At 38.2% G+C, this 20,164-nt stretch overlaps 2 protein-coding genes across 2 annotated transcripts in view; both read right to left on the bottom strand.

The window, feature by feature from the left end:
* VPS35L (VPS35 endosomal protein sorting factor like) overlaps nt 1-196 on the bottom strand; it is a 53,863-nt gene extending 53,667 nt beyond the window's left edge. The window contains exon 1 of the mRNA XM_074158582.1: nt 168-196. Within this exon, the coding sequence (XP_074014683.1) occupies nt 168-184 (17 nt within the window). The 5' untranslated portion in view covers nt 185-196. The remainder of the gene's footprint in view (nt 1-167) is intronic.
* A 305-nt stretch (nt 197-501) lies between these two features.
* On the bottom strand, nt 502-19,643 carry CCP110 (centriolar coiled-coil protein 110). Its single transcript, XM_074158541.1, has 14 exons — nt 19,494-19,643; nt 18,115-18,243; nt 15,041-16,676; nt 13,927-14,051; nt 13,599-13,782; nt 12,329-12,468; nt 11,051-11,167; nt 10,686-10,787; nt 10,302-10,418; nt 9,759-9,838; nt 9,087-9,149; nt 8,066-8,125; nt 7,415-7,497; nt 502-2,709 (listed from the first exon to the last, which is right to left on the bottom strand). The coding sequence occupies exons 1-14, from the start codon at nt 19,638-19,640 to the stop codon at nt 2,657-2,659; spliced, it is 3,036 nt and encodes a 1,011-aa protein (XP_074014642.1). The 5' UTR covers nt 19,641-19,643; the 3' UTR covers nt 502-2,656.
* Between the last annotated feature and the right edge of the window lie 521 nt (nt 19,644-20,164).

The raw sequence follows: 20,164 nt of genomic DNA on the forward strand, positions 1-20,164 counted from the left end.
GAGGCAGGGATGACGGCCGCCCTCACGCAGCCGTAGGAACCCGCAGCCCCCTCAGAACCCGCTACCCGGCCTCGCCCTCCCCCGGCGCCGCCTGAGGGGCCGGCGGGAACGCGCCCCCCTCCCGGGACGGGACCAGGCAGCACCCGGCCACCCCGCCCGCAGCTCACCAGAGGACGGCAGCCATCTTGCCGCCCCGTCACATGACGCCGCGGCCGGGAAGCGCCTTCCGCCGCCATTTCCCGCCCCGCCCCGCGGCGGGAAGCGCCTCTCCTCAGAGTGGCGGCAGGGGGGCGGCCGCCGTGACGGGCCGTGAAAGCTGCTTTACGGGGCCTTGGATGGTCTCTCGTGTAAAATACACAAAACTGTGTACGGACAGGGCAAAAGGTCCTTCTTAGGAATGTCAGTGAGGTGTGAGGCCTCGCACCACAGGGTTTGCCTTTTCCTGATTTTACATCAAGTGATCTTTCAACCCGGAAAAATAAAGGAAACGCAGTTCTTTTTAAAGATTTAAAAGTTTATTGTGCAGTATGTCTTAAGTAAAAAGCAAGACTGGTGAAAATGAAATAAAGTACAAAAATAAATACACTTTTATAATGATAATAACAACTCCACACAAAATAAAAAGATAAATATGTATAAATACAAGACATCAAGTACAAAACCAAATTCTGGCACTTATCAAGAGAAAGGCCTTGTGAAAGTTAAAAAAAAAAAGGAAAAAAAGCCCCGTGCTTCGATGTTTTATGACACGTATTGGAAGCATGCGTGAAGTCAAAGCGGTTTAGATGTGAAACCCAAAGAGAAGGTAAGCATTCCTTTATACTAACACTTCAGCTAAACCTATTTTTACATCAATATATTGCCTATGCTAATAATCACAGCACATAAAACATCCTTTAAAGACATCAATCTTTAGCACTGTTATGTCAACAGCACATTCTGTCACCTGTGATGCAGGTTACTCTCCTCACTGTAAATTTTCCCCCTTTCTAGATGTTTTCCACCCCTAAGGAAGGCTGGGAACCAAAAGAGAGCGGCGATGGCTGCTGGGTGACAGGAAGCCACATCGGGCGTTTTCTGTGTTATGTCTGAAATCCTGAAGAACCACGGCATTTGTATGAAGGAGGCACATCCTCCACTGGTGCAAGCTCTTATATTTACACCACTAGGGGAGCCACCCCCAGAGCTTTCAAACAAACGCCACTGAGCAGTGTCATTCTGACAAGTGTTTAGGCAGCGTTTTTGCCATTTGCCAAGTATGCAGTTTGGGTAACGTACCCCATGGTATAAAACATTTATTTTAAACAATGCCACTGCCTGTGAATATGCTCTCCTCATTCCACCATTAATGTTCCTCTTTCACACTATTTAACACAACAAAATTTTCTTTTTTTTCCCTCTTATATCCATGTCAACATACTACAAAGCTTCCAAAGTTAGGGTGTTGTACTGATACTGGGAAAGTAACAATATATAAGCCATTTCACATTGCGGTAGTCGGTTCTCTGCTTCTGCTGATTGCCGAGCAAGAGCAAGCACCGCAAAGACTGACACAGCCAAGCTGCCCTCCACTGGACTCTGACCGTAACATCATGTCTCAAGTCCATTAAAACCAGTTACACCATTCTGCTCCCCTCAAGATGAAGGATAAAATCCATCAGTATCAAGACCAAAGTAAAAATATGAGCATGATCTTTTAATGTTAGATTTTCGTAATTATGAGAGTGTCTTTGTTGGGATTTGGTAGGAACCCCCCTTGCCCATTCGATCATGGTAGAAGAGAAACTGGTCAGAAAAATTGTGACTGTCATCAACGACATGTAAGATATCTGAATTATTTTTATGGACAGTTGTTTCTAAGTTTGAAATGGTAAACCAATTAAAATCTTGCCTTCTGAAATTTTTGTAGAACATCCACTTCTTTTCATCTTGGCCAAAAGTTGTTTCCATAAGAAACAGTAGTAAACAGCAAGGAAAAAAAATCCTAGGGCTCTTTCAGCACAGTGGTTTGATCTACCACATGTATAAGCGTGCAATTTTGGTAGAGTCATTGAAAGTACGTCTGTCTGCCCAGCAGTTAATCTGGATCCACGCCTGTCCAACTCAGCAGAAATACAAAACATTTAGATTTAAATTTGAGGTAATCTCATTCATACAGAAAGTACATTCAAAAAGGCTGCTGACAAATTCAGACGTAAGAGCTCAGTTTTGTTTGAATTAAGAAAAAACCCAAAACTTATTTAACTGCTTTACCTTTATGGTAGGAAACTAAAAATTTATACACATTTCTTATTTATGGTGGCAATCATAAGTAGAAATTGCAATTTTAAGTAATGCAAAAAGCATTGCATTAGAGTGTGAAAAAGTCACAAATTAACTTAATGTTGCCCTCTGGTGGTCTTTGAATAAACAAGATTATGAATCTTGCGTGTGCACAGTAGTATGAATACATAATAAGCTTTAACATGCAATTTTTCCACAAGTATTAGAGCTTTACAGGCCAGATTGTATTAATGTGTCATTATGTGTCATTGTCTGTAAATGACAAAGTATGTTTATCCTTTATAAATATACATATAGAAGATGCAATATTGAATCAGTGCCGAGACTACCATCATTAAAAAATAGCCGTTTTATCCCAGTGAGTGCTGTCTTCTTAAATTGTCACAACATTTGGCTTCTTTCTTTGGGTTCTTCCTGCATATGCTCCTAAAAATGAAGTAGAAACATTACCATTTTACAATTAGTAGTACTGTTTTTTTTTAATAACAGAATTATCCAACAAAAATAGCTGAAAACGTTTAGGACAAAATTTTTTTTAAGCAGTATTATATGTATTCAGTGGCTACTTTTAAAGTAACAGTTTTCATAATGTTACACCCAAAATGCCTTACAAAAACTACCTATAGGTTTGAAAGTAACGACAATTTATAGTATTTCTTTCCTCAGTAACTATTCCATCTTCTTTTTTGCTACTCTAAAACATCTACAACTGCAATACATAAGTTTTTAAAAGATAAGTCTGTCACATCAACAAGACAGATTAAACGACTGATAAGTTTAACTGTGCTGGGTACTACTTTTAAACAATCCATCCATTAAAAAAATATTATACAAGTCAAATATTTAAGATAACTTTCCTTTTCCTCAGCTGCTATATTAATAAACCAAGAGACAGTTGTAGGTTTCTGTATGTCAATATACATAGCCAGAATTAAAAGTGCAGTATGAATAATGTCATCAGGCAGAGCCCTTATAAACAGAAAGCTGCCGAAGTATAAAAACAATAGAACAAATATACACATATTAATATAGCCATATTGTACTATGCATAGCATAAGTATCTTCCAGTAATAACAATTTAGCACTGCAGGCTGCTAAAAAGTAGCACAAGTCAGCATTCGTTAGGTTCAGGCAGTTAAAGAGAGTGTCCAGCAACGTGAGCAAACACATACACAAAGCAGTGAGAATCACACCACGTGGTGCAGAGCAGTGGAAATGGAGGACAGCCATGGAAGAGAAATAATTACCAGGCAATTAAATGAATGTGACAAGGTTAAGTGCCAGTCCTTTTCAGGATCTTCAGTCACTCTTTGTCAGAGTTGCAGTGGTTACTTACCGGTGTCCGAGGGCCACACTCAGCACAGCGCAAAGCAGCTTTGGAAGTGCCCCCCAAGGCCTTACCACCGCAGGGTCCCCCACCTGGGCACACTGCTTCCCTCTACACTAGCACCCTCCAGTGCTGTGCTCTTCAGCTCACCTACCATCTCGTAGGACAAACAACCAGGCTGAAAGCCATAATGCTTTATTACTAATTTAACACCACCTCTTAACTCTCCTCTAGTGCACTCCAACTTATATAAAAGTCTCACATACAGAATAGGGTGGTATAGGGAGGTGTAAAATGCCCCAGCAATCTAGACTAAGGAACTGAAGAAGCCAAACTTTATTAAAAAGAGTTACAGCCCTTCTGAATACAACTATCACCCAACCTTTTCCAGTGCCAAAGGGAATAATTACATGAGGCCTCCCTCCTGTGACATAGAACTGACCTGCTCCTCACACACAGCAAGTGTGACACCTGCCTGGAGCGCTGGCCTGGACACTGACACACACCAGGGCACACAACATCCCACACAGGCATCTCCTCCCTGCTCAGCCTGGGCTGCCAGGCGGGAAAGATCAGGCTTGGCCAAGTGCGGCTGCCACCCTGGTACTCTGCGCTGTGTGCCTCATGCCCCATATTCCTTTTCCACAACACTTACTCAGAGTGGGCAGAAACAAAAGGCATTACAGGTCTAGCTGCAGCATTAGCCTGATCTCAACCACCTTCTTTCTAATGCAATCAGACCACATTAAATGCCCTCCCTGGCACAGCTGGCAGGCTATTGACTGAGCATCTCTGTCCTTTTTAAAATAAAAATTAAAAAAAAAAAAACCACAAATAAAGACTCTCTATGGATTTATTAGCTTGTACTTTTCTCTTTAGCACAGAACTCTGGATTGAAGGAGTACAACCAACCAAAAACTAAATTTAAGATCACCAGTTGATTCCTAAAAGAAATGCCCTCTCATTGGAAACAGACAACAATCAATCAATCAGTGGTATTAAAGCTACAAAGCACTTTGCAGACAGAATTTATAACAATAATCAGAAGAACCTTTTTTAAAAAAGGCAGTAAGTAGTTGGATGAGTATGCTATTGTTTTCTTCTGAGGCTATGTCCCACATCTAATTTGAATGCATAAGTGGCATTTACATATAGTAGTTGTATTCTACTAACCCTCCTTCCCTTTTGCCCCTCTAATAAGCACAATTTAATTGGGACTTAGGGATGAATCAAGACAAAAAATTAAATAGAAATATCATGGGTTACAAGTATAGCAGACTGGCATAGTTGCAGATATAAATAAGACTCTGCATTGCCTAGACCAAACTACTGCTACAGGTCTTTGTTTTCTGACATGCACAACTTCTACTAAAATAAGAGAAGCATATGCATTTGTTTGGCTTTGTACGTTTTCTTTTCAACTTGAGATTATAGTTTCTCTGTCTATGGTCTTTCCCAGACAGAACTTGTTGCCTCAATACAGATGACTTTCAAGGATCTCTCTTGAAGACACTTTATTACTTCAAAAAAAACAGATTTAGAAAAAAATTATTAACAAAAAACCCTATTCAACATACAGCCAAGCCTTTCACTGGTCATATTTTATCTATATATAAAGAAAACCATGTTCTATTTAAATGTATTCAACTTAATGTTTTTTCATTATTGCAAAATTATGCAGATTATTTCTTTAATGCCAAGCGTTCCCATCTAGTAATTTCAGAATGCACCTCTATTCACTGAATTTCACTGAATTTTTTAGAGTTGGAAGGGACCATAGAGATCATCTAGCCCAACTCCCCTGCTGAAGCAGGATTGCCCAGAGCATTCATTAAGTACAAGTAGTCTAAGCTACTTCTAAAGGATCCTAGGGAAGTATTGGTATTACGCCATGGGAACACATGTGATATCCAAACACTAAATGAGGTTTGGTGCAACCAGAACTAGACAGCGTACGAGTGGCTAGACACACCTCATCTGCTTTAAGTTCCAAGAAGGCCACTATCGAAGGCATTAAATAGCTTTCCAGATATTCAACAAATAGCAATAAAGAGAGGCAAAGAGAAATTCAGAGATATATCCCACAGGATTCTTTTCATTGCCAAGTATCAACTACCATGACTGAGATTAATTATGACTGACTTAGAGCAGCACACGCTCCCAACACAGAAGAACGAGAGAGAATGCTTTAATTGGATGTCTGACACCAGATGCAAAGGTAAAACACACTGTAGATCATTACAGGCTGAGCATAAATTATGAGACAGAGGGGATGACATCAAAATCTCAAATCATTGCTAAAGACACTGACCCTGCCCTTACACTACTTCTCTTCTACAGTCTCTTGCAATACTGAAACTGCTGGAGGTCCTGACTGTTGTGTTGTCCTTGCTCTTCAGCACTTCCACTTATTAGTTAATACCAGACACTTTTTTTTTTTGCAAACTTGCAGATGAAAACTTATCTCAATGGCTACCTCTGGTTGCTAAAATTGCATTGCTTACTTGATTTTCTTCTTTATATTTCAGACAGATTATTTACTACCTGCACTAATTTTTCTGTAGTGTCACTGAGTGGAACTGAGCCACTGCCTTGCTCCACTTCAGTAGTGACAGCACTGCCAGGAGAACAGGCAACAGAAAAATAAATGAACAAACCTTGGCTGTAATCTCATCATTTACTTTTTTCTATTTTCCTCTTCAAACTGAAATGCTACAGATGTGTATGCACAGTTTCCTTCTATACACCCTTCTATGGCCACTTCTCTCAGCTTTACAAAGTACTACAGTAAAACCAAACACTCTGGAGAAACATCACATTTAAACAGCATACGCACTGCACGAAAGCTCACAGATACTCCCTGCCAGCACTGTTCCAGGGCAGCAATAAATGGAGAATTTCCCTTATAGGAAAGGTTTGATACTTAATATATAAGGATAATTCAGAACACTATGGAAACCAGTTGAAATCCTACTACATTATAATTTGCCTTACTGAGCCAAAAATTTCCCAATTTTTATACTTGACTCATGGAGCTCTCTTTTGAGAACAATGTGTAATTAAGATCTTAAACAGTTTTAAAACCTATAAAACACTTTACCTTCTGATAAATTAAGGTTTGTCACTTAAGAAATTTAAAATTTGATTTAAAAATTGGTAATTGTGTAAGATGTTTCATAGTGTTCTATTCCCTTCATGCCTGAACGGGCTGAAAACGGAGAGGTTTGGCACCATTATCAAACCTTTTTAATAAAAGGTAACCAATTAGTAATCTCTGTATGTGAGTACAGGAATACTTCACTTTTAAAATTGTGTCATTGGGACTTGAACATTGTGCAAGATGCTACAGTAATATATACAATTTTAGGACTGTACGATGACTGAACGCCCACTGATAAGTCTGAAACTGTCCTTCCTGTCCTTTCGCTAAGCTTCGTATTGCAGACAAGTTACACATGTGACAGAAATAAGACTCAAATGACATTGGGATTCTAATCCAAGTCTATTTTGACTACTATTAGCTTCTCAAACAGTTCCAGTGAATGTATCTGGCAAACATTTTTATGGTTGGGCATCTGGTGAGTGAAAGCAAATGAGCTGTGCAGTACATTCTATACATTACGTTTATAGAATTTGGAAGTGGATGGTTGAGTTACCAGCGCATGTTTATTTAAAGAGATAGGTGAGATTTAAGACATAGCAAAGCAAGTGCATGAGAAAAGGAAAACAATATATTCCCCATTTACTTTTTCTACATACTAGTAACTTATTACTATAAGATCCAAGCACCAATTTTCTACACACCTGGAACAGCCTTGTTAGACACTCTGCTCTCTGGGGCCTTCTTTCTATTTTGCTCAACCCCCTTCATTGAGGTCTTAGGGGTTCTAATTAAATATAAAAGAGTCAATAAGTCACTTGCAAAGTTGAAAGGCTGTATCCAAAAATATAAAGACACTATCAAACTGTGTTTGGCATGAAAACATTTTTTACAGTGTCCCACAGCACCACTTCCTGAGTACGTGTACAATTCCTGTTGACATTATTATGGCTTAAGTAGATACATTAAATAGGAAAACATCTCCCCACAAACAGGTTTTTAAAACTCTGTTTAAGAAACTGATTAGGTTCAGATACTGTGGTATTACAGTCTACATTTAAAAATATATGTATTTCATTAAGTGGAAGCAAAGCTTCATGGAATGAATGTTACAAATAGAAATGTTGGAACACAGTGTAAATGGAGACAATACACAAGAGGATGAGGACACTAAGTATTTTCTTGCAGTATAAGATAAAACAAAGCTTCATCACTCTCTCAAAATACTGTGAGAACTAATTATTTTTACTTTGAACAAGTTGCACCAGTATGTGAAAATATTATTCAGAAATTACTGTGCACTTGCACTTTGTGTTCACTTTCATCTTTAGGCTATAAACACGCTGTGCCCTTACCCTTGTCTGCAGAGCAGCCTATGAAGTGGGGCATTCTGTCCTTGATTTGGTTGAAGTACGCTGTTAAAATACAAACTATTATTAGTGCTTTTTCCCCTTCTCTAAAAAAAAAAAAAACACACAAAAAAAGCCCAAAACTCACAAGGAATACCGAATTCTGCATCATGTTTCACATAACAGATTTCAGAAACGTTAACAGGTTCTGTAATGCAGATGACGTGTAGGCAAAAGTGGCAAGAATTAGAATTCCAGAATCGAATAACTACATCTGCTATTTAAAACAAAGAAACCAAAAAGGACACAGCTAAAATTCTCTCAGCAGTGGCTTGAATTCTTGGTCATTGATAAGGACATACAGGAAAGGAGGACGAAATCACTTAAACTAGTCATCGAAGATTGAACTGTGTTAGTAGACAGCACATCTTCAAAGCTTTTGGGTAAGCATGGGATAAAAACTGTTTTTAAGGGATGTCAGGTATCTGACTTTTTGTACTAGAAAAAGGTGCAGACAGGCCTCCTAAGAAAACTGCTGTCTTCCTGAACAGCAAGTATCGAACACCATAATTTCTGTGATCTAAGCAAAGAATCACACGTTTTAGAAGAAAGAACTGTTCCTCAGAACAGAAAGCCACTTCTTTTCTGACAGATAAGTGTATCAATGATTACATTGCAAAGTAAAGGGAATTAAGAAAATTAGTAGCGTTAAACTGAAGCTTAAGAGATACTAATAATGTGTCTCAGAGGAAGAACTTGAACCTGAGCACAGAGATTTAAAGCCATAAATAAATAACTTCTAAAGATAAAATTTCAGAACTGACTCTGAAGAAAATAAATCTTTTCTAACTTTTAATGAGCTAATAATCCCCTTTCTCAGACCATGCTAAATCAGATTTCATTACTGTCCATCATAATAGTGTCAGAAATTGAGCTGATTGATGGCAAACCAGCAACACAGATCAAAGAATCTACCATTATAAGACAGTTCTTTAACAGCATCCCAATACAAGTAATCTTCACTCACCGGCTTTCAGGAGTTTTTTGTTTTATGATTATTTTTTTACTTGGCATTCCCATTTCTGAAGTCCTAGAGAAACAAAAGTATTGAAAAATATTTAAATTATAAAATCATCAAATAGGTCTTAAAACAGAAACAGTAGGAAAAATCCTACAACAGGACCTACACCTGTGTGTAATACTGTCAGAGCAGTACTACAAATTGTCACCTTTTACTCATGAGCCAGTGTAACACACCCGGCCAGACTGCTGACCTGTGTTGCAGGATAATGCCTGCTACCATGCCCCAAAAAACTTTGCCAGAGATACTCTACCAAGAATGACTGTTGGTAGACTCTTTAAAAAGATTGATAAAGTAACTTGGAGCACTTTTTACAATTTACAAAACCAACCATAAACCAAGTGCACAAGGATCATTTTGCTCACCAGTGATATATAGCATAAATGCACAACTTGCCACATTTTTCTCCCATGCAAACCAGAAGTCTCTTAAAAGTAAGAGCAAACTACTATTAGTAAATCACCACACACGTGAAGACTTTTTAAATTCATTCTTCCCAGGGGATATATTACTTTGCAAAGAAGCTGTACTCCAAAGTCTTCTTTTCACTATTTCCAATGCCTCCTACCCATCCTCTTGCACCCCCTCCCACCACCACAAAGGGAGAACTGCACATACTTCATGTACTTTTTCCTGTCCAGAGATTTCTGTGTAGCTGTTGAAAGTGTCACTCTCTCTCTTGGGCTCTTTACTTTATCCTAAAAAAAGCAAAAGAACCCAGAATAACACTAGTTATTGCTCTTATTAAGCTTAATCCCATCAGACCTGCCCCTACTTAAAAACCAACCTAACAAAAAAAACCCTCAACAAACACAACAGTGTTTTCAGTACTCAGTTCCCATTCAGGCTAAATTCAAGGGTTGTTTTTTTTTTTCTTTTTTAAAATTAAAGGATCTTCCTTATATTATCAGATTAAAAATATTTGTGTGCTATAATGTATTCTTATTTAAAGTATGAACTTTTTGTTATTAGTTTCAACATACTAATCTCCTACTGCATAGAACCTTTTTTTTATTTGAAGAAAGTTACCTACAGAAGCATAATTAAACAACAATTTACATTTAAACAACTTTTTACTGGCTGAGGAAGAATCTCTTAAAAGCAAAATGATCCAGAACTTAAATTCTTAAAACAGTTTACATTCTCCTGACTATAACACACCATTTGCCTGAGCATCTTCTCTTTACGAACTTCACGATCATGACGCAGAATATTCATTCTTTCCGATGCCTCTATCGTAAAAAAGATGTCATGGATGTCGTACAGAGCAGCTCGCAGCTGGAAAGAATAATTGAAATTGTAATAAAACATTCAGTCAACTTAACATTCCCATGGTTAACTCTTCTTGCTTTCAATCTAAACAAAACACTTGAAAATATAATTTTGAAATCTCAATGCATCAGCACAAAAATGTGATTTTCTCTTCAAAGACATAGTTTAAACTTTTTGCTTTAAACAAAGTCACTGCGAAGGTTTACGTATTTATCTTAGAAAAGCAGAATAGTTATGAAAGAAGAAAAAAAAAAAAGATTTAAATTGTGTCACCTGAGCCATTACTCTTTCATGAAGGGATGCATCTTGTGCTGAAACACTTCCTCTTTTTAATGGTGCTTCAGACTGAAAATTTTTTATGAACTCCATAGTATCCTGGGGAAGACGGGAAAATAAGATAAGCACTAGGCATAATCCTTCACAACAAAGGAATCATTACAAACTGTACGTGTAGGACGCACAGTCGTTGTTTGACCTGGACCGTATGACACTAAGCAATGCAACACTCAAACATGTTCATGTGACAGACATTTCCAAATTCTTCTGAAAGCAGAAAATGCATGATTTCAGCTGTCAATCGAGGATATGAGCAAAAACAAACAGGAGGAGAAGCTGCATAGTAAAAATGCTGATCTTACTTTTACAGTTTGCTTAAGATGTTTCAGTTTTTCCGTCTGCAGGAGTCTACGAGTAAGAAACCCCTTTGCCACAGCAGTGATCTTATCAAACTTCATTTGTATCTCTGGACTGAAAACCTTAAAAGAAAAGAAGCGTCTTCTAAATATTCAATTAAAAAAGGCAAGAATTTTGAATTATTTCTCAAGTAACATCAATCATGTGACAAAGTTTTCAAGTAAGAAACAAGCTGCTGATAACATTTTGGCTAGGCCAGAAGTGCCCACCATAATATTAACTTAGCAGAAGCAATAGAATCACAGAATCTTCATGGTTGGAAGGGACCTTTGAGATCATCGAGTCCAACCAAAAAAAAAAAAAAAAAAACCAAAAAACAAACCACCACACACCACACCCACCCACAAACAGACGCAAACCATCAATCTCGGGCACTAGAGCATGCCCTGAAGTGCCATGTCTACAAGCTTCTTAAATACCTCCAGGGATGGCGACTCCACCACCTCGCTGGGCAGGCTGTTCCAGTACCTGACCACTCTCTCAGTAAAGTAATTCTTCTTAATATCTAATCCAAACCTCCCCTGCCGCAACTTTACACGATTTCCTCTGGTCCTGTCATTATTCCCTTGGGAGAAGAGGCCAACACCCACCTCTCTACAACCTCCTTTCAGGTAGTTGTAGAGGGCCATGAGGTCTCCCCTCAGCCTCCTCTTCTCCAAACTAAACATGCCAAGTTCCCTCAGCCTCTCCTCACATGACTTGTTCTCCAGACCCCTCACCAGCTTGGTGGCTCTCCTCTGGACATGCTCCAACAGCTCAATGTCCTTCCTGTAGTGAGGGGCCCAGAACTGAACACAGCACTCGAGGTGAGGCCTCACCAGCGCCGAGTACAGAGGCACCATCACTTCCCTACTCCTGCTGGCCACACTATTCCTGATACAGGCCAGGATGCCGTTGGCCTTCTTGGCCACCTGGGCACACTGCTGGCTCATGTTAAGCCGGCTGTCCGCCAACACCCCCAGGTCCTTTTCTGCCGGGCAGCTTTCCAGCCACTCTTCCCCAAGCCTGTAGCGTTGCTATATTAGTCCTATATTGCTATAGGATTATTTTGCATGTATGAACAAGAAAAATATCCTATACAGTTCTCTCGTGTAATCAAAGTCAAAATAGGAAGGGATACTAATTTTTTTTTTATTACTGCACAGCTATTGTAAGACTACCAGTGTCTTACAAAAACAAGAGGGCTTTTTAAGCTATAAATAAACCTTTTTTTTTTTCCTTACCTGAGTCCACCTAGTTTTGATCCTGTTACTCGGCCTAGATACTGAGGTTTTTATAACTCCACTACCTGATGGTCCCCAGAGAAAGAATGAAGTTTCACTTGTTGAAGCAAAGGTGTTAGGTGTCGCAGTGTGCGCAAAACCTGCATATAAATTAGAATGTACAGTTCAATACAGTCTTTGTCCATTAAGTAATGACTATGTGTGCATATATACATAGATACATACATAAATACACAAATGCAGCACTCCATAAAAAACAACAAATGCAGATAAAAATCAAGCACATCCATAAACTTTAACTCTGGTTGCAGTCAGGAAGCCTTTTTAGGCTTAAGAACAAAGAAGCTCCCAGTGCTGTCAGCTATTCTTATTCAAATTGCAAATGGTAATACTTGTATATCAGGAGGAAAAATGTCCATATGTTACAGCATGAAAAATCATTTACCTAATGTTAAAATTGCTACAGAAAATCCTATTCAAAAAGCATCTCAAAGGAAATGGCTTTAAAGTGTTTAATGCTATCATGGATCCTAAAGATGAATAATGAATAATCATATCAGCAATTTTACTCTCAAATTAGAAGTTCCTTTGCTGTTTGCCTGTTCGAATGCCCAATTTCCATTTGTGTTTGATAAGTGCATGTTAATACACTCAGGAAACAGAACTCAGCTGAGAGGTAGCAGCTTTGTTTACAAGGTCAATTACAGGCAAGAAGCAATATGAGTATTTCCGATTCATTTCCTAGCAGAATTTCCTAAACTGAAGACAAAACATTTCATAATGTTCTGGAACAGGTGAGAGGTGTTCCATCAGCTGTAGCTGTACTTCCTTGCAGTCAAGGACAGAGCCCTCCTAATCCTCCTACACAAATGAGAAGAGCAGGCCCACTGCTATGGAGCTACATGGCATGAGGCAGATCCTGGCATGAGGATCTACCTTCTGTAGATGATGTAAATCCACCTCCTCATCCTTGATCAAATGAGTTTACTCTCAGCTTGTTTTCCTCAAATATGCTCTATAACAATTATACACAAAAGCAGTATATGGAACAGTACAAGGATGGCTGGAACTATGCTAAACGCCAGCTAGACAAAGAGGCAACTCAGAATTTGTTTTACATACGCTGTCAACAGCTGAAGGCAGCAGCTGTCTGCATATCCTGACCAACAAGCGCCCTAGGACAGGAACGCTGGGGCAGCTGGTACAGTCAAGCACCGTAGAGCAAAATATATCACAACTTTTAATCTGTATTCTACCCTCTCGGTCTTACCAATGCTGGTAGAGTTTGCGTTGTGGACTGTCTCCAGCTGAGACTGCACACTTTCCAGCAAGCCACTTTCGCTTTTTTTCCTCCACTCCAACTCCATCCTACTGTTAATATTCACTTTGGAAATTTCTATTTCCGTTGTAGTGACCTTCCTTCCTTTCAGCTTTCTCTCCTGCTCTTCCAGTTCCTACAAAAGAGAGAATCAACTATAAGACTATTTTTCTAACTCTGCAAAGCAATAATATGTACAGTTTAAAACCATCTGCTTCCTGACAAACTTCAATATAACACACACATCCTTTGCTTCAAATTTTTCCTCTTTTTACCTTACCTTCTGCAATTTCTCCTGTTCTCTCTCTTGTTCAGCTATCAGAATTGACAGTTGTTGTGCGTGCTGTTCTTCAAGTCTCTTCCTCATTTCTTCGAAGGCCAACATTTTAGTTTTTAAAATATCTTCTGAGAAGACACATTACAAAGAATCAAGTATTAAATAATTTCTGTGATCTTTGCCACAGACATACATGCTTTAACAGGAGCAATTTGCATCATCAGTAAGAAAGTACAGCCTATCTTTGATATCGGTTTCCATTAGGTATTGCAAAGAAGCTTGGTATCAAGTTTCCATTAGGTACTGCAAAGAACCTCATCAGTTACTACAGTCCTTCAAAATATTTGTATGTTCCTATTTGTAGGAAAATCACGTGAATGAAACAGCAATAACACCAACTGAGCCTGTATTAAAATAAGGACACAAAGATCTAGCTCTAAGAATAGTAAACCTACACTTGCTTGAGCGAATTAAAATTTTTTATGCCACTTCAGCTTGATTTGGTAGAGACACACACAGATATAACAGTCTTGAATTCGAAGAAAATACCTATATAGACATATATGGATTTGCAACCCATTTAAAGGTATTTTCTTTCCATTTACACGGGCTATCTTTTCTTTTAGTAGTCTTATTTAGACCTCATGGAATAAGACAAAATTTTCTTAGTAAAACTAAATTCCAGTTTCTACGTTCAAATGGGAAATTAATATTTGTGCTGTCAAATGATACCCTTCAGAATAAATACAGAATTCACAAAACCGATATACAATGTCTTTGCTGATGTTTCCTCACAATTTTTTAATCAAGTATTTGTTACAAATAACTGTTTTAAGACTTTTTACTCCAAGTGACTAAGACAGCAATTACACTGTTCTGTAGCTGTTAAAAAAGACTGAAGGAGCAAGCTGAATTTTAGAATGTCATTAATTTAAAATTACATAATGAAGTTACTGAAAGATAATGTACACTCAATAAAATTTTAGCCTTTTGATATATATATATACACACATACTTAGAAATACCAATGACTACTGACCATTGGGTTTTTTTCTGAAATATTTATAAACTGAGAAGTAAGTTTAAGAAAAATCCTCAACTCCAGGAAATCTTTTACCTTTTGCGATATTATCAGGGGCTGTATTCTTGGTAAGGTAAACTGATCCCACAGGACATTTCTGTTCTTGCAACCACTGTTTCTCTTGTTCTTCCATTCCAGCTGTTAGAACACAGCAACTGCTTTCTTTTTGGCAGTTGTCAGTGTCCAGATCAAGCCTACGTTTTACCTTTTCAAAACTATTTTCTAGAAACTGCTCATTTGCTGGGGCAACACTTGGAGTGTCCGTCTGCTTTTGCATATTCTTGCTCTGCATTAGTAGAGGGGATGGGTTTTCGACGTCGTAAGATTTATTGAGTTCTACTGGAGAATTGCATTTAGTATTTTCTAGCAAACTAGATGGTTTGGTTTCAGTCACAGCAAGGACCTTCTGTGTTACTGTAGACTGACTGATGGCAAACGGCTCATTCAATTTTGGAGCTACAATATTAGCACTAGTCTCTACTTTATATGGCACTCTGCTGTCCATCACTACGTGTCCTTCCACTGTAGCCGACAACGTTCCTTTGCTTTCCAAGTGCCCAAAGGAATGGCGGTTTGGTTTGCCAACCCCCAACCCATCACAAGGGCCTGAAGAACTCCTGTGGATACCTGGAACTCTGCTAGGGCACGCCATAGTGAAGTCCACCATGAACTTGGGCACTGATTCAGAGACATTATTTTTATCAGCAATATCTTGCATGATTAAATCCATGGCTCTACCCTTGCCTTTAGGACTTAACTCGTAAGCGTTCACAGGGCTATTTATAACGATGTGTCCCATTGATAAAGGTCTCGGGCGCCTTCGGTGCATTTTAGGGCTCATGCTCGGCTCTGGGCTTGGCAATTTGGCGTAAGAGCCTGTGAGGCTCCTGACAATGCTACTGTCACGATCAAACATAGATGTCTTTTTAAATTCTTCATCTGAATCCGAATCCACCAATGGGGGTGTTCCAACTCTCATAGGTATGTCTACTTTAGAAAAACTGGATAAAGTTGACATACTTGTGTTACTTGTATGAGTAGAAACACCTTGGAGAAGGGTATTTGATTTATTAAGACTGGGTTTATCAGGCGTCACAGTGGTGCAACTTCTGCCCGTGAGCTTTACTCTTTCTTTCACAGAGTCAGTTGTTTTAATGCCATCATTTTCTTTATCTGAATGACTTTCACTCATACTTCTCTTTGAATTACTTTTTGAGCTACGCTTGGTTTGCTCTTTCTCTATATACTCCCTAGATTTCTTCATCAGATTCTGAAGACTCATTACGTATGGATCTTGGACTTCTTCATCCGATGGTGGCACCTCTTGCTTTTGCAAAGCCTGTGATGCAGGCTTATTATGCACGTTGTCAGGAGATGCAGCCCTTGGACAAGGTACGTCTTTTGAGAAGTGACTCTCAGTTTGCTTTGAAAAAACATTTTCTTCTGATACTTTAACTACTTCTGTCACATTTGATGTCACCTGCCCAGGAGTATCTGCTGGCATAAGTTCTGGTGTCTTTTCAAGCTCCGTGGGACCATGCCTTTCAGGAGAACATGCCAAACTGACATTTGACAGAGCTGTGAAGTCAGTCGAAGCTTTTGAATCTGAATCAGGACAAGTATTCTCAGTCTCTTGTGTGTTCACATCACTCACGCTAGGTTCTTTCCTGATCTGCAAATAAAAGTTTTAAAAATTCATGTATTTTCAATGAAATCCCCTCAGCTTCTCAGATTTCTGCAAGCTTCACCTGAATTTAAAAAGAAGAATGCTACCACCTTAAAACCAATAAAAATTCTCAGTTCAACTGTTACCGATTTCCTACGAATTACTTATGATACAGAGCTCTTCACAAGAGAAAGAGGTTATTGGAATTAATATTTACATTTGAATAATGGTCCACTCAGCATTTCTACTGATACCAAGTATCCAAATGCAAAGATGCTCTTTTATTCATGAGGCAATTTGGATACGTTCAAATAATTTTATGGCTTCAAATTATCTTGCAAGATTCTTCTTAAAATACGAAAGTATGTTTATATCATGTAATTGAAAAATTTCAGTATGAAATATAGACTAACCTATAGACGACTAAGAACAAACCAACAAAATGCCTAATAAAAAAAGTGGAACTATAAATTAATTTGTTCATTTCTTTACTAATCCAGAGACAATTAAATTCAAGTTTTCATTTGTCAAGTACCTGGAAAACCAACTTTATTTAAGCGAGAATTAAATGCTACTTCTAGCCAGCATTTGTTTAAAAGGATTTTTACACTAAAATTATCCTATAGGTTATCCAATGTGTCGCAACTCAATTATCAAAGGGAAACCCTTAGAGAGAAAAAAAAAAAAAAAAAGCTAACTTATTTTTGTATTGAACATGAGTTCCTGGTCTGCTCTTCAAATCCCAAACCAGATGACTGTTGCCATGTACACTCCAGTAAACAATGCAAACCAGCAGGTTTTGTTTGCCACCTTAGTAACTCAAATTCAGGGTTAACTGCAACTCTTTAAGCAACAGGTTAATTTAAACACTGTATTACAACTGTTTCAAAGACAAATAATATCGCTTCATTAGATGTAGCTAATACTCTTTTCAATTTAAACCTCCACTAAATCCATCATTGAAGCAGCAAAGAAAACAAAATAGTTGCAGTAAAATTATAAAACACACAACAGAATTACAAGTCGTTGCAAAGGTAATTTTAACTCTGTAATCATAGGGCTGAAAATAGATTTATTTTCTGATAAAACTACAAGCTTGCAAATAAAGCAAGCTCTAACACTGGGGGTTTTGTTCATTTGTTTTTACAATCCAGTCCTTTCAAACTCAGTTACAAAAGCAACAGTCAGTCATCTCGTTTGGTCTGTCTTTCGCATAAACCAAACAAGCAGTGAAAAGAAAGTCCCATGCATTACAATGACTGTAGATATTAGCACTAAATAGTCAATTACCAGGTAACATAGCAAGAAATACTAGCAAATGCTGGTTCTGGAGCATTAACTGCTATTAATTTCATGCTTCATACTTAAGCCCCAGCACTTTCTCAAAACATCTATAAGCAGAGGTTTTCTGTAAAGCTGTAAGAAGCCTTAGGACTAACACTACCTGAACATTTTCCAGAATCTCCTGGACACGATTCAGTAAAGCTCTTTTCCGGGAGTTCTGCCGCCAGGTCTCTAGGTCCAGTGCTTTCTGTTTATATTGTTGTATTTCCTGTTTCTTTTCAAGGCTAAGCTGCAAAACAGAGTGTAAGAATCATGGGTTATATCACTAAACGTAAATTTCAATACAGAATTCCAGAAATAAATTAGAAAGAAAAACAACAGCTTCTTTTTAACCAATTATACTTTTTTTTTTAATGGAAGATGCACAAAATGCATGCTTGGCACACATGCAAATGAACATGAATGTAAAAGATCGTTTATACAAAAATCTGCATGAACATTACATGCTACAGTACCAACTTCAAATGACACAGGACTCAGACTGCAGGACAAGTCCTTCCCTGTCCTCTATGGAGACAGGAGGTTTGTGCATCCTGTAGAGCCCTCTGTGACCTACATTCCTACCTGTACTGAAACTATTAAGCTCTACGAAGCACCAGTCTCTTGAACCAGAGGTGAATTTCACAACATGACAGAAACGTATGCAAGCAGCCTTCTGGATCCTTTCAATAATCAGAAAAGGAAAATCTTCCGAGTTACTACTTTAGAATATGTAGTTTGGATAAAAGTCAAAACTAGATCTACAAAACTACAAGGAACGGTTTCACAAACTTCTACTAAATGAACTATGCTCAAGTCAAATTATGCATTTCTTCTATGAAACCTTAAAATATCAACCCATTTGTAAATGAAAAATATTACAGTATATCGTTTAGTCTCCAATGTATTGTGATTTTTGGAGATTGTTGTTAAGAGTCTCTCCGTTCATAGTTCCCATCACTAAAACAAGGAAGTCAGCTGCATTATTGCACAAACTACCAACAGTCTTCTGCTTGGCTCTGTTTGCATTAAGCACAGAATGATTGAACATAATTGATGAGCCTGTGAAATACACTACAGGAAGCTGCAGACACATGCGAAAAAGAAATTTACTTAAAAGCTTTTTAATTATCTCAGCATTTCCTATTTGCAATTTTTTTGACACTTCTAAACAAATTCACATGTTCAATACTTGGAATGTCAATATGATTTTACATAAAGTTCAGCCCAGCAATAACATTCATCTATTTAATACCACAAACATTTTTACTCCCCTTATGAAGATAACAGATTTCAAGAAACAGAAGCAAATGTAGTCAGTGTGAAAAAATGTATATTTTAGCCCTTTTCTTAGTAAAATTAAGGCTAGGAATACACTAAGCAGCAGGCCAGATGATACCTCAACAGACCCGTACCTTCAGTAGAGTCATTACACGGGGACATCAGAGCCAGCGCCAATCACACAGCACACCAGAGAGGCAAAAAAAAAAAAAGCCTTACCAGAGGGGAAAGCACAGGAACTCCATGGAATTGGATGAGGGAGATATTTTTGTGCTGAACAGTGAAAGAGGCTTCTCTTTTTATTGCCTCTTCTTGGATTCTGGAAAGATGCTTCTTACAGAATATTTCATAGTCCTCCATCTTCATGTTAACTAAGCTGCAGAGAATAACAACATTACTCTTCCATGTACTTCCAAGACCATGAAGCGAAAACAACAGCACAGCTAATTCCGTATCACTATGTTCCGGGAAACAAATTATAGATCAGCAAACTCAATTAAGCTTCTCTTCTTCCAATCATTAACAAAAGCTGCAAAGTTGTTCTTTTTTTCCCATATTAAAATGGAATACTCGTATATAAGCAAAAAAAGATGATCACAGGTACACTGAGAAGAAAGCAAGCACTGAGATAATCGAGATTCAAAACTACACATGCTAATCTTAACAATTTCCATCAAACACTAAACCTTTAAGGTCTCCCACAACTATCAGATAGATCCTATCAACTGGCAAAAAAAAAAAAAAATCAATAAATATAATTGCAGCCAAATTTTAAAAAGAAGAAAAAGATGAAGAATTAAGCAGGTATTAAAGCAAGACCAGCCTTTGTATTTAGGGGGCTGAGGAATTTGTGTCTCACTCCCATGAGCCGCTGCCATCTCCTCCATACA

The sequence above is a fragment of the Numenius arquata genome, chromosome 14 (assembly GCF_964106895.1).
Source record: "Numenius arquata chromosome 14, bNumArq3.hap1.1, whole genome shotgun sequence".
Classification (NCBI taxonomy): Eukaryota; Metazoa; Chordata; class Aves; order Charadriiformes; family Scolopacidae; genus Numenius; species Numenius arquata.